This window comes from Leptidea sinapis, chromosome Z, assembly GCF_905404315.1.
Source record: "Leptidea sinapis chromosome Z, ilLepSina1.1, whole genome shotgun sequence".
In the NCBI taxonomy this organism is placed as follows: Eukaryota; Metazoa; Arthropoda; class Insecta; order Lepidoptera; family Pieridae; genus Leptidea; species Leptidea sinapis.
In genome coordinates, this window is record NC_066312.1 from 20763166 (window position 1) to 20785962 (window position 22797).

A 22797-nucleotide genomic window follows, 5' to 3' on the forward strand; every position below is an offset into this window, starting at 1 on the left:
GTTTAAGTTTGTTTCAGATATTGTAGTGCATATTCCAGGGATCAGAAGACAAAAAATAACAAAATTTGTCTTTATTTCCCTGTAAATTTTATAGGTTACATCGGATATAGTAGATTGTTAACCGAGGGTCGAAAGAATCAATTCCCGAGTATTTAGACGCCCTAGCGCAGCAAGGGCGGCTATAGTCCGAGTAGGAATTGATTATTTTACCCGTGTGAAACACTCTTCTTTTCATTTCGAATATGAGGAAATAAAACTAGTTGTTTATCTAAAATATTTATTGATAATATATATTAGTAGTAGGTACCTATTTAAAATTAATTGTCAAATTAGGACAATTTATGTAGACTTTAAATTTTAAATTTGGAACTCACCGCTTAATTGTTGCGGCTTATTCCGCTCAAAGAAGTTTGCGCTAAGTTCACACTGGTATTTTTTTTTTGTCGTTTTTTACATAAAACTTCACAGCTGGCAGCAGTTCGCTGTTTTAAAATTCATTCCGGCCCTTAGGTGGGAAGTAATTTGTATGAGTTTTTCCCTCTCTATGGAGGGAAGCAGTATTTTCCACCCAATAATCAGATCCAAACAACATAAATTTCCGAGTATGAGAAATGAAAAATAAGTTTACAATTAGTTTATTTATTTGAGGATAGTCAACTTTCGCTAATGTGATGACTAGTATACTAGATCCCTCCGATACCTCACATGTCTGTCGCGATATGTTTAACGTGACCATGTCACTTCTAGTGACATTATACTTCGTCATCTATCCTCTCAACGGACGAAGCTTTAAAATGTTTTCTTTTTATTTACAGTCTCTTCATGCTGCCTTGGGTGCGCACTTCGAGCTATTTAAAACGACATCGATCGAAAACGCTTCAATGATATTAACTGAAACTACTTAGTTAATATCATTGGAACTCCCAAATACTTGGACTTCTGGGTAGACGATCGACATTGTTACCTTATTCATATAAGGTCAGCTTTGGTTTGCGTACTTGTAATACGCTAACGTTAAACCTTCTTTAACCGATCCGTCTACCCAATAGTGCTTTTTATTTTCATACTATTGTTATGCTTCCTCTTAAGGATTATTATATTTTTATAAGTTTTAAGTTGCATTTTTTTAGTTGGTTTTGCCACACACTCATAATACCTGTGCTTAAATAAAAATCCAATTTAAACAGATGGTTTAAAGCGCCGCTGTATTCGCAATGAACTCTTCAGAATCCTGTGGCTGATGTGATAATATTATGTTACCGTGGGAAGAATTTAAACCCTGTCAGCGATCAGATTAGATCTGCATTATGGAATACGAAATTCTATTGTATAAAAATACCCATTTTTGATTCTTACTTTGTCATGAATTCATGTAATATAAACACGTAGATTGGATTTTAAAACAATTCCATCAACTAGTTACTGTGCATAATAAATATATGCATATTATATTAAATAGACTAATCATGGAAACATTCTTAAAATATTAAGTATATTAATCTATAACGTATAAGTATCTCTATAAGTTATGTAATAAGTATTTACTTTAAATATTTTATAATTGATTTCATAGTGAGTTGCCATATTTATTGGTAAGGTCTGCAATATTTTTTAATTGTTCGCCTCTATGCTCTAAATGAAACTTTTAATGTGGAATAAATAGAAAAGAAATTATAATAAGATCTTCAGTTCCTTAATATGTTACGTTAAGCTTATAACTTCATATATTCGTCATTAATGTACTTTCAGTAGAAATAATTTAGTAGACTTAAAATAAATATGTAAAAAAAATATATAAAAAAAGAACGCTTTTGTCTAGTCAATATCTAATTTTAAATTCTAAAAGTGTAGAGGTATATTGATAGAGTTTTCCTAACAGTCATTATCATTTGAGAAACATTGTAACTAACATTTAATTTATTGATTCATTTGTATTCACATGTAAATATGCAAGCCGTTTAAGGAATTAAAAAAAAAAATAGAAAATTCAACAAATGCTTTATTCCACTTAAAGTAAATGTAAATAAACAAATTAATCCATCTTTAGAGTTCTTAAATTATGTAGGGTCAAGGTTCATGATAATCAGAAATTTGTATAGTTAGTTGATAAGGGAAAGTGTAAGAGACATGACGCCTTAGGGCTTTGAAGTTAAACTTCATGTCGATAAAAATGTTTTATTGGCGTCTAGTTACTACATTATTATATTCCATAATTAAAACGATAAATGAGCCTATATGAGAAATATAATTGTATTCGATGAAATCATGAACTACCGTTGACTATCTAAGAAACCGCCAGGAAATAAACGCGTTATGGGTTCGTTGTTCTTTAGTTTCGAAAATTATTTCAATGAAAGCTGCAGTGTCAGCACAAAATAATACATGCATAAAATATGTTATTTATTATACATAATATATTATGCTATTGAATTATGAACTTCTTAACAAAATCACTAAAAAATCATGTGCACTTTTGAAAATTACATTTATAAATTCGTAGATATTTACTTACCTATGAGATGTATAAAACTTGAATGAGATTTGACAAAAAGTTAAATTGACGATTATTGGTATCATGTGATATCATAATCTTTATCTACACCCATGCTTTAAATCCTCTATTAAAGATTCTGAAACAGTTAACTTATTACCAACATTAAAACACCCAATGTCGTAATAACCATTACATCATCCAAACGAGTGTTGTATTGTTGTACTGAATTTCATAACAACACTCCTTGATTTTTTTTTTCGATTCCTTCATGCACAAAGAGTTTCAGCAAACAGCCACATTCTTATTGCTCGATGCGTGGTATCTGTATGAATTTCAAAAAAAGAACATTTTCGTTTACGCGCGTTCCACACTACCAGAACATGGCGCGCCGTAAAAAAAAGTAGGTTTTTCGAAACCCCGACATTTTTCTTGAAAAAATGAGCGATTCAAGTTTTGACAGCACACCTCTGGATATTTTTAAACACGGCAAAATAACATAATATTCAAGTGAATTTTAATAATTGCACTATACAAAATGTAAATTACTACTAAAATTAATAATGCTTTCATTAATACTTAGTTTATTTGTATATAATCAGTAAGGGATGATATTATGTTACTACTAGGGCTGGCTGTTTTAATGTTAGCAGTAAGCTAACTGTTTCAGAATCTTTTAGAGGATTCATATTCTGGATAAAGTCTTGTATGCAACTGTTGATAATTAGGTATTAAAACACTCATGTGATAAACCCACATTCGTGTTTTAATACCCCTTATTACACAACAGTTGCAAAAATAACTATTACAACATACCTACATAACACTTTTAAACAAGTCGTTCTACGCTATAGTTATGAGATGTAAAGTAAACTTTTATGCTTATGCTGTTATTATGTTTTTTATTACAATTATTTAGAAATGATGCAAATTTATTTATTTGATTTCATCGACTGTGAAAGAATTCATGTCTTTTAAAATTTGGTAATATTGCGGCTTATGCGTTGTCATATTATTTAACTAAGTTAACTTCGTGGATGATTTCATTCATACCATTTTTTATTTTGAAAGGTTACGAGGGACAGTGCATTGTGTTGTTTATCTTAGTGCGGATGCGCTCTTTAAAGTACAGTGCGGTCGCAAAGCTAAATGAATGCGAGACGGTTATACAACTGTAGGCATGAATAAACTGTATGAATCCGTTATTCCAAAAAATTGCGGGCAAGAGAGATAGCAAGCGGTGGGGCTGGGCCCATAGAGAAAGCCGTCTGTATTACTAACACACTTGTCCTGCGAATTAGTCCTGCTAAAGTAAACAATGGTATCTATATTGTATGACAAGTAGTTCCGAGTCAACTTTTGTTGCAAATTATATGTTAAACATAAATATATTATACATTGTACACTAGTTTACATGTTGGTCATTAAGGTCGAGGTGGTATTATGCGCGCGAGTTTAAAACGCGCGCATCATGCATTTGTGATAAAAGGACCGAGTGACACAGAAAACTAATAAATTTTTAATTTCGCGTGACTATTCATTTTCTTGATTATAACCGCAGTATACCTCTTCTTAAGTAAAATTTTTATAAATATCACGATTAATTTTAGTACTTATTTTTCATTATACGTATGTACTTGCGGGATAGCTTCTAACTCAAATAACCGCACTAGTGCGATATTGTAAAATAAAAAGCTGTCGTTTGTTAAATTATTATTATTTATAATGTTAGGTGTGATGTAACAAGCCTTGCATTTTATTGCTTTAAGTACTTAAAGCCTTTTTAAATATATTTGTATATTTTTGGTGTTATGATTAGAAATGTTTCTATTAGATCCAAAATCTTAAATTTTATGAATTGTAGACATAACTTTACTACACTCGGACGCACTCCACTGTGACCAGTGCCACTAACGATTCGAAATATCTACGATATACATATATATAAATTATCGTATTATGATCACAATTGTATGGTATAGACTATAGAGGATTTAATCTACAAATAGAAGATGTGTGCATTTATTCGTCATAATGATAGTTTGATTATATTTCAATGTTGCTCGTATGTAAGCTAAATTGTTGCAGTTACTGCTCTTTTCAGATCTCATTAGTAGTTTGACATAATAATGTGGATAGATTTAGTATAATATTATTAGTACATTCTAGCTGTGGTTTCACACTGTCAAATAAAATAAATATCTACACAATTAAAAAGTGTCTACATTGCTAATTTAGTAACTCGATGTCTGTCAGTAATTGAAGTAGTTAATAATAAGTACTTGTTACATTTAAAGTGATATTGCTATGAAATCATGTTAGTTGTTTTAATGATATATATAAAAGCTGTGAACACAGATGTATTTTTTTTTTATATTATTTCTAACACATTATTTAGATATACTTTATTATGAACGTGTTACAAGAAGGGTACGTTACCAACATTTGTCAACTGAATCGCTTGTTGCTTTGAACAGTATAAATATTATATATGCTTGGATAGATGTTGACATCAACCTTCAAAAATATAAGCCACAGTATACACAATGTTAACGTACCGTAATACGTGCTACGTAATCTTAAGTTTAAAAAATTGTAAACATTTTTTTCGTTGATTACTATTCTATTATGTGATATATATATATATATATGTATACTTCAGAATAAGTTAATCATGCGATATTAAAGGTGTTTATTTCTAGATTATACTTTTATTTCAAGAACCACCTAGTTTTACTTAAATAATCGTCAACGACGAAATTATTCTGTGGGAAACTTGTTATTATACGAACATCAACTTAGTACCATATTCGTGTGGTGCTAAGTTGAGATTGACTTAGGATCCTGAGTGAATTGGGATTTAGTAGAACTATACCTACTATTGATTCTGCGGGCGGGATCGTAGATTACCTGAAGTCTAAACTTGAATTTAAGCTGACTTATTGAATAATAAGAATATGATAACTTACATTTTTCACATAGTTTGAATCTCGATAAAGATTCATATCGCTAGAGCAAGTTCTTGCAAGAAGCGCGGCGAATCCGAGCAAACGAGCGGGCTGACGCGCAAATGTCCGCGGCGGGGCACCTTCACGCGATATTACGAATAGACAAGACGCTCTTCATCGTAATGGATGTGGACTAGGACATGATTATTATGTACATTTTACTCATTTCTTTACTTATCGCCTCCCACGCACTTGTTTCCAGTAGCTTATCGCAATAATGACGAGATAATACAACCTATTATATTTTTGTACTTTGTTTATTATTTTTTCCTCATCCATGATTAACAGCCGCATGCACATGAAGGCACCGCGCGCGTAGTGTACACACCTACCTATTTCTTAAAGGTAAATCACAATTTTTAGGGTTTTTTTAAATTGTTCCCTATTTTTTTTTTTGACATTCTTAAAACGATCTTCATATTTCAGTAACTTTGAGTTCTAAGTATATAACTATTTTAATAAATAATAATATAAATATTATTACGTAACTATCAAGAATTAAAGGTATTTCTGATAAGAGCGTTTGTATTTAGGTAAATGAAATCAGACAAGACTAAACAGTTGCGAATTTATTGTGATAAGACTTCATACATAAGATCAAATTATGTAGATCTCAAAAACCTAATATTTCCCAAAGAAAAAGATTGGGCGAATAAATATTTAAAAGACCCATTGAACGTAAAAAACCACTACCCAATTGAAACAGTATGCCTAAGATAGATGATTTTATTAAAAATTCGTTAAAATAGACCTACTTAGATAATATAGTCTGGCTAACGAAAGCTGAACCTAGCAAAAGGCGCCAAGTTCAGAAAAACTTCATATGGTTACAACTTTAGTAGGAATAAATAATTCTGATACTTTTCCTTTTTTTTTTAATTCCTTACCGGTTACTATGTAGGTAATGGTTTTGGTTTATCGATATTATACAGTCACTTATGACATAATTCTTGTACACAGTACATATAATAATAATACACACAGCTGAGGTGAGCATAAAATTAAAAGCCATAATGGAAGATAAACAGACTTTATTCATTGAGCACATCTTTGACGCCTGGGAAGAGTCACAGGATGCATTGGGCATTTTTTGTGATTTGTCAAAAGCATATTTTGACTGCGTCCACCATCTAACTTTACTCCTAAAACTAAAGCATTATGGAGTGAAAAATAGAGACCTATATCTGTTAAAATCTTATTTAAGCGAAAGAGTTCGATGATGAAAGATAGTCGATGTAAATGCAAACGGTCTTCGGATAAACCTGTGGGAATAGGTGTCCCGCAGGGTTCTATTCTCGGTCCTTTCTTGTTTCTTATATAGTATATTAACGATCTACCGTTTGTGGTAGATGATAGGCATGAGATTGTATTGTTTGCTGATGATACTTCACTTATTTTTAAAGTGAAAGGAAGTGGAGATATTGATGACGAGGTAAACAATGCACTCTCAAAGATAGTGCGTTGATTTGAGACGAATAATCTGCACTTAAACAGTAAAAAAAACAAGTGTGTACGGTTCATTGCACCAAACACAGCGGAGGTACAAACTAACGTACTTATAAATGACCAGAAATTGGAAATTGTGGACACTACAGTCTTCTTGGGTATCACGTTAGATAAAAAGCTCCAGTGGGGTCCACATATTGCCCAACTAGCAGATAGACTCAGTTCTGCGGCATATGCTGTTAGAAATATTAAAGAGTACACGAATGTTGCGACCGCTAGATTAGTGTACTTCAGTTATTTTCACAGCATCATGACGTACGGTATTTTACTATGGGGTCATGTGGCTGACATTGATATAGTGATTGCTCTGCAAAAGAGAGCTGTTCGTGCTATATATCAGCTTGGCTATAGACAGTCTCTCAAAGAAAAATTTAAAGAAATAAAAATTATGACGGTTCATTGTCAGTACATTTATGAAAATTTAATATACGTTCACAAACATCGTCACCTTTTTGCTTTTAATAGTGATTTTAATAACATAAGAATATAACACTAACATAAGAATAATATAACACTAGAAATAAGGGATTGCTTGTAACAAATTCTAGTAGGCTTCATAAGATACATAATAGCTTTAAGGGTAAATGTATACCTAAACTTTTGTAAGAAAGTCCCAGCCACTGTTCAGGCATTATCCATAAATAAATTTGAATGTTTTATTAAAAAAATGGCTCTGTCGTAAATCCTATTACTCCACAGCTGAATATCTAAGTGATCGGACAGCCTGGGACTAGATTATGATTATTTTATAGCGATAGAAATGACTACAATATTGTAACTATATTTTTATTGAAAAGAGCACAAAAAAAGAATCAGTATTCTTTTTTGTGCTTTCTGAGCATTCTTTTTCTCTGCTTTGAGAGTTTCTTGCGCCGCTTCTTCTCCCTCAGAGTGCCATTTATTTCCGAAGCGGTAGTAGTATCTAGTATATAATAAATGACATCAAAAAGAATTCTAAAGGTATCAATTTTGACAAAATAAATGCCTTTTATGCCTTTTTATTCATTATAATCAAAATCTGAGTCTAAAATTTCTATTTCCATAGATTCTGGTTCATAATATGATCAATGATTCTAGCACTTCTATTATTCCATCCCACGTTTTGCTCTGAATTTCAACATGAAAAATATTATGCTCTGTCATTGTCTTTCAATGTCTAGAACATTAAACTAGTTATACTTTCAATAGCATCTCGACTGTTTCCATTTGATCTGCTGAAATGTATGTTTCGTCTACCATATTTTTTGTTTTCTTGATCGCAACTGACGTCTACTTTATCTGAAATACAATATAATATTCAATACTTTATAGTGAAGTAAACTTATGAACGCAAATAAACATTAAAAAAATACTGCGCAAATAGTAGGTGAACTATGTGAAACACAAGAAACATATAATTTTGAATTACTATCTTAATTCAAGTATTAAATTACACCGTAGTAACCTACGAATTCAGTCAAGACGTCTAAAAATTTTTTTTTGCCACAACATAGTTTCCTTCTCTTCTTGTTCTTGCTAAGAAGATGAAGAAAGCAGGGGGCAATGAAAAAGAAAAGAGGTGGAAAGGTAAAGGTCAGGGAAAAAATTCTATACAGAAGAAGGGCACTAACGATAACTAAGAACGATGAAGATGACGACGCAGAAGATGCTGGAAACAGATGCCTGGTGTGCAACGATTTTTGAAGAAACAATGAGATGTGGTTCAGATGCACCGCATGTGGGCTATGGGCTCACGCGGAATGCACTCGGTGGGACTCAGCTGAAGGTTATGTCTGCGATATCTGCAAGACTGTTTGACTCCGATTGTCCCCAGGGTGATTACCATTACCCCCATGTCGGTGTAATGGGAGTTAAATCTGTTTTTTTTAAACTTTAATAATATCCAAAGTTGATTGCCAAAGTGTCTGAAAATCATTTCTAATAATAGTTAATTAAGTAAATAATGTTTAAAGGCGGATGCAATAAATAGTTTGTTTATAATTGGAATTTTATTTGAGTTCTCGCTTAAGTGACCCCCATTACTCTCTTTTACCCTATTATATCTATTGTTTTGGAATAGTGTATTTGAAATCGGTTGTTTTTTTATAAATTTTTATTTTAATTTTTAGATTTTTAGTGAATCTGAAGTACACTAACTAATAATTTGTCTTAATTTGTGTAGATCTACTCAATTTTGCAATGCAGCAATGAACATAAGCGCATTGCAATATTATTACAGACTGTTAGAAATTCTGCCACAAATCGCAACCTTACTATAAGTCGTTAAGGAGTTCCATTGATCAATCATCATATTTGACTACGACTATTACTTGGCAATACGACGTTACGGTAGGTGACTCAAATATCCAGACAGCATAAAAAAGATTCAGCCTAGAATCGTTAATTTGCTCCTAAGAATTGAAGACTTCCGTTACTTTGTTATGGATCCCATTAGCAGAACCTAACTAAACTATTACCAAACTACGTTTGAATTATATTCTTTTCAATAAAAAAAGAGTTATCGAAATCGGCGGGCGCAATATTGAGTTATTCGTAAATTTGTTGCAAATACAAATATACGTTGCATATACTTATAGCAAATTTAAGACTTTTATGGTTTTCTCATGGTTGCCATTGTGAGATCTGGACCTAATTGCTATGGGACCAAACGGGAAGCACCAGCTTTTAAGTAAAAAAAAAATATAACAATCGGTTCACCCAGTCGAAAGTTGTGAGGTAACAAACATAAAAAAAACATACCGACGGATTAAGAACATCCTGCTTTTTGAGGTGGGGACTTGTCAATAATACTGTACCATAATTAATGAAAAAATATTCGTTTTAATAAATTACTTCCACTTTTTGCATATCAATCTTATATAAATAAAATAACCTTACCTGTATTAAGTCACACCTTTTTTTTGAGTCTTTAATGTATTATTTAAGTAGTTTTTATCGCACAGTTAGGCTTGTTGATTGACACGCGGTTGACACACGACTAAGGAGAAAAGTGTGCTTACATGTCTTAAGGCACACTTTTGCCGTTCCGTTATCAGACTGTGAATGATATGTCCATATGTATAGAACTTCATTGAGTTTACCAATGCTTGCTTAGAAATAGTCAACAAACTCAACAAAGAGAATTTAAACACTACGTTCAAAACTCAATGTAAACAAAGTCCGATAAGAAAGCAAGACACAACAGATTGATTGCCATTGTCATAATTATATTTTATTTATTATTGTCATTCCTATAAATGGCTGGGTTCAACTTTCATTAGCCAGACTCTATCGTACAATATAATTTATTTCTTATTCCATTTCCAATCTGTGGTATCATTCAATAAGTAATTTATGATAAAGTACCTACCACCTTTCATTCAAACGTTTTTTAACAATTATTTTGAATTTCGTAACACATTTGTTTTGTACATTTTCTAGGTTCAGGTTGTAAAAGCATGTAGTTATATCGCCTAACAAAAGACTTAGTAGCCATAACAAGTTTATGTTTGTTGCTAGCCTTACCTAGTTTAGAGACTGGGCGTTTGGCGATTAAATAAAACAACTGCTTGACTGTGAGGAATATGTGGAAGATGTATGGAAGATATATTTTATTAAAAGGTTACACGATATATATACAAAGTTCTTAAAACTAGTTCCCAATTACAATCGTTACTTAAAAAATATTTACAAGTTCAGAAAATACACACCAACACTAAAGCTTACATTTTAAAGAATAGTAAAACGTTTCATTCAATAAGAATTGAGAATAATATTATGTGTTCTATCTCGCTCTAAAACTAATGCTATCGCAGTTTGTGTAAACTCGCGTCGAACCTCGATCATACGATGTCAATGAGCATTCCGCACCTACGCTATTGCTCATTGATTAAAATTGCACGAATAGCGAATAGCGATCGACGCCCGAGTCCCGACGCGTCATTCGAGGACGCTCGGCCTTGCTGTGTGTAACGCGGAGCATATGACTGATCACGTGAGTATATCTCCGGTCGTCGAGAAAAAGTACGATGCTTGAAACTTCACTGAGATGACTACTGGTGATCTGTATGATTCTATGGGTTGATGTACAGCATTATGAAATGGTTCTTATCAGAGCTAATATTACGTTATACAAAATAAAATGTTCTTGTCAGAACGAATCTTTCGGCATACGCTTATTACAGTTATTATGCACGATTACTCTTTCTACGATCTATAATGCTACGTTACAAGTTAGGTATTAGACATTTGTATTAATTGATATTATTGGTTGTAGGTACAGCTACACTAGTATTGGAATACTGGGACTCGAAATCTCAAAAGATTGTCAATTCCGCGGTCATCTAGGAAACAAACCCATATTGGCTTCGAACAAAGTGGAGTTTATGAGTAGAGCACGGTAATACTTTAAGCCAGCTTACATTCTAGCGCTCTACAAAGCGCATGTCCGGGTCCTCCACATATTGAGTGTTATCGGTCTCATCAGTAGTCTGGCGCACCCTGGGGTACGCCTGTGTCTGATACTGGTATCGACTCGACCATATGACTGCGTGCAATGCATAGCTGCTCAAATTATCCGGGAACCAGTGCTCTATGAACGGCCAGATCACGTAGTGTTTGAGACTTATTCAATATTTTAAGACAATTTTATAGTAATTCACTAATTAACACACAACTATGTTCTCAAACACCTTGACAGTAAGAAAAAAAAATGCAGACTAGTCCAAGGAGATGGGACGCAACCGTAGTGAGGTGACATTTATAATTATAACTTGGAGAAGCCGTTCAATTGCACAATGCGGTTTTCAAGCATTTATTTTCCATGTATAACAAAACTAAGGAATGTGCGTAACTGCGCGGCGTTTCAAGGACACGATACAACATGGATACATCCAAAAAAAGCGAGTACATATTTTTAAAAGGTCGGCAACGCTCCCGTGATTCTTCTGGTATTGCAGCAGAATGTAGGCGGCGGTAATTACTTAACATCAGATTTTCCGTTCGGTCGTTTGTCATATTCTTCCATAAATAAACTAAAAATGCCATCAAATAATGAAACAGGGCAACCCCATGACATCTTACCTACGATACGACATGGGTACCTTCAAAACAAGCGCGTACCTTAAGTGCCCGCAACGCTCCTGTGATTCCTCTAGTGTTGCAAGAGAATGTGGGCGGCGGTGATCACTTAACACCAGGCTAACCCGTACGCTCGTTATTCCTCCTTTTCCATAAAAAAAATGATATCAAGTGGTCTTCGACATCAGCACCGACAGGTAGGATAGGATAACACTTACAAATGTGTCACAGCAAGCGTTTACAAATTATGACTTTAAAAGCCAGTAAATAAATCACAATAATACATAAAACTTTATTAAATTTATAACAAAACGCACTAAACCATAAACAATAATTATTAACTGTACATTTAGAATATAATTGAATATACAAAAATATAATATATAATACTATTATTATGAATTTAACAATACTATTGTATTTAATTATCAAAGATATTATGTACGTGCATGTGCACGAATTTATTTTTTATTAATAATATCGTTGTCAAAATTGCCCCAAAGTGTAGCCACGCATTTAATTAATGCGCAGTTTTGCTACTTATTAATAATAACAATATTATTAGTACCTACACAATATTGTTTTTATTAATATTAGGTGTAAACTTGAAACTTAGATTATGTCAGCCTGTTGGCAGAATTACTGACGGGCGTCACTTTCTTAAGTGTAACATCCGTATATCTTTAAGGCTGTATGTAAAAATCATCCGTTGATGTATCAGAATAACTTTGTTGTAAATCAATCAAATCAACACCAATACACACAAAGCAACTTCGTCTGTATGCAATAGGTCATAAGGTCGCAATATCGTTGGCCCCTGCTTATCGTGTTTACGATTTATTTTGATTGATGTATTTATGAAAACAGATTTCTGTGTATGCTACTCGATATTTCGCCAACATTTCTCAGCTTCATAACATTGATAGATACCTAATTCATGCTTAGTTTGAAAGTGAAACACGGCGATACTATAACTATTTTTACTAACTTTTGAGCCTTGTTGCATGTTGACAAACCAGAATTTGGCGAGTCAACATCTCCTGAGAACGCCTCGTGTAGAGGCGAAACACGTTTCGAATTGATTGAAGACGAATCTTAGCAGAATTAAAACTAAAGAAGGCTCAATAACGACTAATTCAATTAAACAATATATTAAAAAATAATAATATTGCTGACGAACGTCTTATGATATCCTTTTTCCTAAAAATCTGCGCCCCGTCGTTAAAACATATCCATAATAATTCTTACTAGATAACAAACATTATGTATTGCGAAAGCAGACTTCAGATCTAAAATATCTACCAATAAAAATATTTTATTATTGAATTTATTGCCTTTCTATATCACACTGCCCCACAACAACACATCTATAAAACTTTAAAAAAAACTAGCTGCTATATGTTGGTATAACAAGTAAATAATCACTTAAATATACTATCATTTCTGATACAAAATACAACAAAAATATTGTCGGCCAACTGGTCGAATGGAATTTTATCGCTCAAAACCTTTACAAAACTCATTTAAAAAAACCTTCGACATTACAAAATATGTTATCCACCGTGTAACAAACTAGAAAACAAATGTATCAAATTCCATCCAAAAAGCTTTAATATTACAAAACCTTTTTATCCACAGCCAATCAATATTACAAAATATGTTATTCATCGTATACTTAATTAAGGGCATGTAACAAATCACATAAAAAAAACTTCAAAAAGCACAGGAGCCCTATAGGTACGGACAGACGTGCTCATTACTAGCACGAAAGCATGCTTTTATTGAGCATGTGCTCATTAGTAGCACGTGTGTACTGTAATGAGCATATTATAGCATTATTTAGAGCGTGCTCAAAAATCAACCGACGTTTGATTTTCGAGCATGCTAACTGAGGCGCGTGATGTGTAGTGTGAACAGTTGCATGAGCACGCTAACTTTAAGCATACTTAAAAACACGCTTTTTTTGAGCACGTCTGTCCGTACCTTTCTACCCGCGCCTAAGGTAGCATGCTCGAAAATCAAACGTCGATTGATTTTTAAGCACGCTCTAAATAAGTATGCTCATTACAGTACACACGTGCTACTAGTAAGCACATGCTCAAAAAAAGCATGCTTTCGTGCTAGTAATGAGCACGTCTGTACGTACCTTATTACCAAAATCGAAATACGAAGTTTCTGTTGGCGGGTCGTACATTTTCCTATTACGAACGGATTTCGGATCCGAATATCGATACGAAGTTCGCGACTAGACATTTTGTCTTTCGTTTACCGTATTCCCAAATTCGCTTGACATTATTATGATCGTAACTACATCTTCGCTTTATATGGTTGTGTCTTTGGTTCCGATACGAAATCCGTCAGCACTATTCGGATCCGAAGTACTTTCCGAAGGTAATAGGATTTAATTCGATTTTCGTCGTTCTTTCGTTTCGGACCGAAACTTCGGCTTTCGATTATGGTAATAGGACATTCAGAAGGTCTATTACCAAAAACGAAAGCCGAAGTTTCGGCCTGAAACTAAAGAACGACGAACTTCGAATTAAATCCAATTACCGAAGTACTTCGGTTCCGAATACTGTGGATGGGTTTCGTTTCGGAACCATAGACATAACCATAAAAAGTGAAGTTCATGTGATCATAATAATGAATATAATATAATTATCATCATAATAACAACGAAAAAGTAAATGTCAAGTGAGTTTGGAAATAAGGTAAATAAGAAAGACAAAATGTCTAATCGCGAACTTCGTATCGATCTTCGGATTCGAATCACTTTCGTAATAGGAAAATATACGATGCGTCAACAGTTACTTCGTATTTCGATTTTGGTAATAGAGCTCCAGGTATCAAATCTTATATAAAAGAAACTTCAATATTACAAAATATGTTATACACGGTATACTAAACTAGAAAGTAAGTATAAATTATTTATGATGTAAAATATTCAATTTCACCAAACATATGAAGCATCTAATGTCATCTTATAGCAAAGTCAGTTAAAGTAAGGTATTTGACGGGGTAGGTATAAAGAATAACAATATTAATATTTAAATAATAATACAATTACATTTGTATGCAGCAACAATATTTCAAAATAATGATAAATTTCTCGAAGCAGAATCCTTGAGACAAGTATTCAATACTTTGAATAACAAATATCGGGAGATATTATCATAAATAATGGCACGCTATAAATTCTACTAGTGCAGAAATAACGAATGTACATAAATATAATGTGATTTAAATTTTGGTGTACGTGACAACGGAAGCTGTCATAAATATCATGAATAGACAAAGAGTCATCTCTGGATCATCCGAGTGCACGGCTGAAAAGAATTGTGACGTCAACACAGAAATACGATATTCATCGCAAATGTTACATTTTTCTTGCAGACATGTTATATATACCGTGGTATACTTAATTCTTTATTATGTACAACATTTTTTAAGTAATTTCTATTGTTGGTTCTTTACCTAAGTATAAAACAGATCTATAGATATTTTTTAAAATGAGAGAAAACAATTGCTCAGGGCAACAAAATTATATGTTTATAATTATTTCACTAGAGAATGTTCTAGAAAAATAGAGAATAGGTTATGCTTTCTTGCCACTTCTTCTCATTAAAGCTCAATTTTTCCGAGCTAATAATATAGAACTGAGACCATTGTTAAGTGTAACTTTTTTGACCTATATGATTGAATCACTTTTGTGTTGATTTGTAGTGATAATTGTTCTGTAGTAGGTACTACTATATGGATTTAGAAATTAACATCATGGCTTTTTCGTCTTCGTTGTATTTATAACCGTATAAGTTCACCTCAGTTTCCACGCAGTTTTTAAACAGACTATCAAGTTCCACTAAGTCGTCGATCTCTGACAGACACGCCTCTTCCAATTCTCGAAGCAGTTTTGGTATTTTCATGTCATTAGATCTCGTCATGTTCGCTGAATGCAATCTGTACAGATAATGTTCTCTTTTTGCCTGAAATAATTATCATAATATAAATATTCATAACCAACAGAAATTGGTTTTATATACACAGTCTAATATATGCTTTATTTTCTACTATTGTTCATCAACTTCAGTGTCATCGAAAATTAACTCTTGTCATTTCTACAACAGTTAAAAATTATACCCACCTCATTCGGACTAGCTGTGAAGGGAGAGGCCACAGCGTCGGCAGTAAAGACAAATGGTTTGAAATATGAGACGCTGGGGTCCGGAGTGGCGGTAAACCAATGTACTGTAACTCCATGTGGCGATAACGATGATACCTGAATATATATCACAAAGTGTAAATTATATGAATAAAAGTGTGTGTTTGTGTACTTTATTAAGTACATATTTGTACGATCGTAAGAAGCTATATGCTTCTTTGGCGTAAAAATAAAAATTCTTAAAAAAACTATTCCTCATGCTATTCTACGTTTATAGATAGAACAATAGGGAATTAAGGTATTAAATACCGCATAATTAATTTAATTATCTATAAATTATTTATATTAGAATGAAAAGAATATTTTATTTGCATTTTTAATTTTCCCCCCGTTCGGATTACTGGAGCGATCGGAATAATGATTATAGTGCAGAGAATCTACAGGGTATTTTAATGAAATAAAACAAATAGTATTGTGAAATTGTGAATCTATATATATATCTATAAACGTCATATATAGGTATCATTTACTTAATTTTTTTTTAAGTCCAATATTTTAGTTTGTCGAGAGGTATTTAATGATAAATAAAAATTTGTGTGTGTTTTACCTGGCTTCCTTGAGTCGGGAACATGTCGTCAACGCCCCGGCAAATACAACTGGCCTTATCTCGCAGCACACGAAACATCCGTTTTACGTCAAAGGATTTATCCTTACTAAGCTCTCCAAGCAATCGCTTCCCATGTGCCCATCGCATTTCATCACCGCCAGAAGAAAATGCCGCACTAAAGTTGAATTCGCTCTGAAAAAATTTTACGTTATAAAACTAATTTGGGACTTAGGTATTTGTACGTACCTCGTAGTTACTTGACGTCGTTACTTAAGTAACCTACCTACGTCGATTCAGTTGCGGAAGTATAAAATTTGGACGTTTGCAATTATTATTATTCATCATCATCAGCCGGAAGACGTCCACTGCTGTACAAAGGCCTCCCCCAAAGATTTCCACGACGATCGCTCCTGCGCTGCCCTCATCCAACGTATTACGGCGATCATCTTGTGGGAGGGGCCTACCAACACTGCGTCTTCCGGTACGTGGCCGCCATTCGAGTACTTTAATATTATTACACAAACCTAATTATTTAGCGCAGTAGTCCTCTGCGCTTTATAATGAAGGTCGAATCGATCGTCATCCCGTAAATCACACATAACGATAGACATATTTGATTTAAAGTAAAAATATAATCAATCATTTCATGTGCACAATCATTATATTATCATCAATTAAAATTGGATAAGTTCCAGTAAGCAAACGAGTATTTACGAGAAATTCGTGCAATCGTGATATATTGTTTCTTTCCATTCTGCAAAATTTTTGTTTACGAAGAAGATGGTGACGTCACTCTAGTGTTTATTATTCTAGAGAGTTCTGTAAGCTTAATTAGTACTGATATATTATTTGTCATGCTTAAACAAGATTAAATATATTATTAGTGTAAGTGTAGTCGAATGTATAGAAAAATTGGATGATTGCGGCACAAGTTTCACTCGAATTTGTATTCATTCCTCATAAAGCTCAGAATCAAATGAGTACAAAAAATTAACAAGGGACTCTATAATGCAATTTATAAACGATTACGAATATCTTGAAATACCAAGACGCAATATGACAAAATAAAACAAAACGTCTGTAGTTTAAACTACCTAGGTACCTACTTTATGAAAACAGGTATGGGTGGATATAAATAGCAAAGAGGTTGAACTTGAAATTCATACAGCGCAAAATTTTCCACTTTTTTGAAGCATTGCAATGTTGATGTGAATAATCATTTTGTCTATGTTTGCCGTCGATCACAACAAAATGACGTTCTCTTATTAATTCAAGCATTCGGGGTTATCAATGTATCAGCAGAATCTATTTAGTTTACGAATACCAATAATTCAAATTGCAAAAATCAAATAGTTTATTAAAGTACCACACTAAAACGGTAATAGGAAGAACAATATATAGATATGCTTTTCAGGGTTGCAGAGAACGAACTTGGGATCATTTTTAGATCTTAATTGGCCGTGTGTAATTGTCATTGCAACAATGTAGATATTGTTTCCAAGGTCGAGAACCTTGGAATTCTCGTTCTTGTAAATATTAATCTTTAAATTGGGATAATATTTTAAATCCAAGATGTTAGCCGCGCAATTTTCAATATAAAATAATACGAATATTGTTTCGAAAGTTCTCAAGGTGGCTGAGATCGAATTTGAGAGCATTTTAGTAATCCAAGCACCACAATGCTAAATTATCTGATCAACAATATGGATGTCAAATTATATATAGTAAAATCCTCCTAAGTCAATCTTGAAGGGAGACGCCAAAAAATTCGGAGTTATAGAGATGCCGACATATGGAGATGTTGAATCGGTTACTGAATAGTGAATTTATTTGTCCGGACTCGCAAATTGTTAAATATTGAGTAAACTCCCTTGAAGCTTACGCGTATTACCCGTCCAACGATTTATGAAGGATCTTTTTACATGGCTTATAGTAAATGTTTTTATTCTATAAATGAAATGTTGACACATTAGATTAAATTAAATTGACTTTAAACAATATATTAATTGTAGTCTTTAAATAATGACGAAAAAAATAATAATAATTTAAATTTAAATTGAGCTAAGTTCTTAAACCATAAGTGCAAAGACCTAAGAGTTTATTAATGTTAAATCAATTATAATAATAACTAGAATTTTGTCATGAAACAAAAATGATTAATTTTGCATGCCAGAAATGGCAGATAACATTGATACCTTAAAACTATTTACACCCATTGTTACATGTTTTCTAGTAAAATAAAGGATTTATTTATTTATTTGTACTTCTTTTGGCGCGTTACGGAAATATTATCAGAGTTAATTGTTATGATGCATGCATGACACACCGACACATTGATGTTGGCTGGTCGACATTTTTGTTAATACACTGTTACCTACCTTTCCATCCCACACTCCCATTTGTTTGGCATCATTATACAGATCAGTTGAATGCTTATCAATCTTTGTAGTTATTGTCAGTCCATTAGATATGTTTCGGTAACTATTTTCTATCTTCTCAGCAGCCCAGATCTTTCCACTAGTCTCTAGCACCCAGGCTTCCTTAGTATCAGCAATAAGGAATGTGTTGTGATAGAAATGACTGTCATCACATTCTGAACATGGTCCACCTTGTCCGTACTTCCCTAGCAAATCTGTTATGACATTCAATGCCTCCTCTGCACTATTACCTCTCTCTAAACCTAGTCTGTATGAGAAAATAATTATAATGACACATTTATGATTTGAAACAATATGGTATAATGTGCACTATGATTTAAACAGTATTTTTAACTTTAGAATAACATCTACATAAATATTAATTGTGATAATTTTATTTTGTGAAAGAAATTAATATTTAAATAGACTAGATATAAAAATCTGGGTGGTTTAAATTTTAAATCTATCCTCTCTTTTTTTTATGGAATCGGAGGATAAACAAGCGTACGGTTCACCTGTTGTTAAGTGATCACCGCCGCCCACAATCTCTTGCAACACCAGAGGAATCACAGGAGCGTTGCCAGCCTTTAAGGAAGGTGTACGCGCTTTTTTTGAAGGTACCCATGTTGTATCGTCCCGGAAACACCGCACAAGGAAGCTCATTCCACAGCATTGTAGTAAATTATTATTCTTCTTTACTTTATTATGCTATTATGAATTATAATATCAAAGTCCATGAGAACCAGTCCACCATAAAAAAAACTTTAAAAAAAAACCAACTTCAAAACCTGAAAAGTATCAAATAACTAAAAAATTAATTTGATACACCTTTAACTTTAATATTAATAAAATACTAGTATTTGTATGTGCTACATATTGAGCTTTGAAGTCGGTGCCAAGCCCTATACAAAATAAAACTTAATATTATTATAAACAGCTAACTTACTGTTATTATTACGGTTGACTGGCCACACATTTAAACAAGGTTTTATTTTATTTTTTACTTTTTAGTGTCAGTTAATAATTATAGTGTATAATCAACCTGAATGAAAACTACTAAAACAGCCGTACACAAAACACAATTATATCATCGAAATAAAACTACTGGGCCAAACTATGTAAAAATTTAATGGGACCAAATGGCATCTATTCTTCATCGAAATTACGTAAATCGGATCAATAATCGTAGAGTAATTGATGTACATACATAAGAAAAAATACTGATCAAATTGATAACATCCTCCTTTTTCAAGTTGGTTAAAAATGTCAATTCTAATTGTCTTGTGTCAGTTATCAATTGATTATTATTTAAACAACCAAATCAAAATAAATGCATTTTCCTTATTTTCAAAAATTTATATATTTAATTAAATTGATTTCAACATTTTATGTAATATTTTTGGTCCTCCATTTTATAATGTAAGTAAGTACTACTGAGGACTTTACCATAAGGCAGACAATAAATTTATCTCAAACTTTAACTCTTATGTGAGTTACACACAAAATACTTCAAACATAGTTCAAAAATATTATTTATATAATATATACTCTAACTAACCTAACTAAATCCATTCCCAGCAAGCGTTTTACTCTAGCATCTCCTTCACCATCATTGTTGTTAGTCCAGACTGCTTCATTACCAATAACAACATTCTTGTTGTTAGCTCCCATTTCGGCACCCCACATCCAAGCTGGCTTGCTTAACATCACACTGTTAATCGGATCAACACTTTCATCTATAGTAATATATGTACACTGAAAATAATACATGAGTATATTTCTTGCAATTATTCAATAATTTATAGTAGTACTTCAAAAGTTGTACTTCAAAAATATAACAATATTTTGATTTATTATGAATGTTTTAAGCTATTGTATTTTTTTCAAATAAATACTAACAACAGTGATTTAGAATTACCTATTTGACCTGCTTTTCTCTATATACAGCTTACACTGTAGGCATAAATTTTTTATTGATATTAATGTCATTGAACCAGTGTCTCATATTTAAATTAAGTAACTTTAACTAGATATGTAATACACGAATAATTAATTTATCAAAAAAAAAAATACCTTTGTAAATCAATATTATGTTTTTCCTATGTTTGTTTGAATAAGTATTGTGAACAAACTTAAAAAAAAAATGTTTATATACCTTTAATTTAGTTCCAAGAATCCGATCTTTTACCAATATAACTTCTTGTACTTCATTTTGGGGGCGATCCGAATTCTTACCAAATATCACGAGATTGCCTTTTGTCAGAGGCGGTAAAACCACGAATGTATCGCATGATCTTGGAAAATCCATTGTGTACTAGTTTTTAACAACAAACAAAAGCTTATAAAACAAGAGAGTTTGAGCTCGAAATATAAGCACTAAGCTTACGATAATATATTTTAAGTCAAAAGTTCTTATTACTCACTTGCTCAAGTCATATTACAATATTTTTTGAGTACTTTAACAAATTTAATTTTATTGAATACCGAAATACTCTTGCTTTGGAAATACTTGCCTAAATGCCTAGTGCCTAACGCCTGCCAAGTGCAAATTATTAGCAGTTAGCACAGTAGACACATGTGCCAGTACGGAAACTACCCACAAACGTTCGAAATGACATACTCACATAAACATGCACATCGACGAGTCACGAGACCTCTAAGCAGTTTTCGCGGTCAGTACGAGACGAGTGTCACACTCACGTTGTTATTTGTTTACGCGATCTTTTCAAATATTTATTTATTACGGACTAGATACCTACATATGTTTTGTCATGGTTTTCGTGGGTGTTGAAACCAATACCAACGGCAGCTAGTACTGTCAAAATGAAAATTTAAGCTGGCGGCTGCAAAAATTATCAACTTTTTCGTCACCGGTATCGTTTTCGAGGGTGCTGCAGCCTGCAATAGATAGTGCTGTCAAAATGTAAATCCAAGGTGGCGGCTGCAAGAAAATGTAAATTTTTTATCATGGGTGTTGATTTCATGATTCTCGAGGGTGTTGAAGCCGGACTTTGACATATGCTGGAATTTTGAAATAAAATTGTGTGTTCAGCGACACTTCCGAAAATCTCGAAAACGATACCCATTTTGATTTTATTGTAAAAGACACATCCGCAATCTTGGATCTCAAAATACATGTCATATTCGTTATTGACACGCCCCAAAACTGATATTGATTCTATTAAAAAGTCATATCCATCATCTTGTATCTTGAAACAGAAGTTAATTGTTCTTAATAATTGACACTCACGAAAACGATAACTGCCCCGTCTAGACAATGTGTTCGTGGTAGAAGTGAAACTTCAACGGACAAATATAAAAAAACATATTTCAAAGTTTCTAGTCAATATTTCAAATACAATATTTCAACGAAAATTAAAAACAAAATCCAAAACAACATTAAATAAAATACATAGTCATATATATAGATATTACATAGTCTACATGATGACTAACAGTTAATTATATAAATTATGTAATTAAATTATGTAAATTATGTATTACACACTGTATAGCCATCATACATACACTATACATAAAAATCTTACGCT

At 32.7% G+C, this 22797-nt stretch overlaps 3 protein-coding genes across 4 annotated transcripts in view; 2 read left to right on the plus strand and 1 right to left on the minus strand.

Moving 5' to 3' along the window:
• Window positions 1–5192, plus strand: part of LOC126978684 (uncharacterized) — a 35273-nt gene extending 30081 nt beyond the window's left edge. The window contains exon 11 of the mRNA XM_050827685.1: window positions 816–5192. Coding sequence (XP_050683642.1) covers window positions 816–885 — 70 coding nt within the window. The 3' untranslated portion in view covers window positions 886–5192. The remainder of the gene's footprint in view (window positions 1–815) is intronic.
• Window positions 1–22797, plus strand: part of LOC126978694 (glyoxal reductase-like) — a 48172-nt gene that overhangs the window by 13067 nt on the left and 12308 nt on the right. The window lies entirely within an intron of this gene.
• On the minus strand, window positions 12342–21850 carry LOC126978691 (secernin-3). Of its 2 annotated transcripts, XM_050827699.1 has the most exons (7): window positions 21670–21850; window positions 21402–21560; window positions 20805–21001; window positions 19208–19514; window positions 16830–17021; window positions 16205–16339; window positions 12342–16046 (listed from the first exon to the last, which is right to left on the minus strand). In XM_050827699.1, the coding sequence occupies exons 2-7, from the start codon at window positions 21552–21554 to the stop codon at window positions 15813–15815; spliced, it is 1218 nt and encodes a 405-aa protein (XP_050683656.1). In that variant the 5' UTR covers window positions 21555–21560; window positions 21670–21850; the 3' UTR covers window positions 12342–15812. The 2 variants fall into 2 exon arrangements, with proteins under 2 accessions (XP_050683656.1, XP_050683655.1); XM_050827698.1 differs by having other exon boundaries at window positions 21402–21850.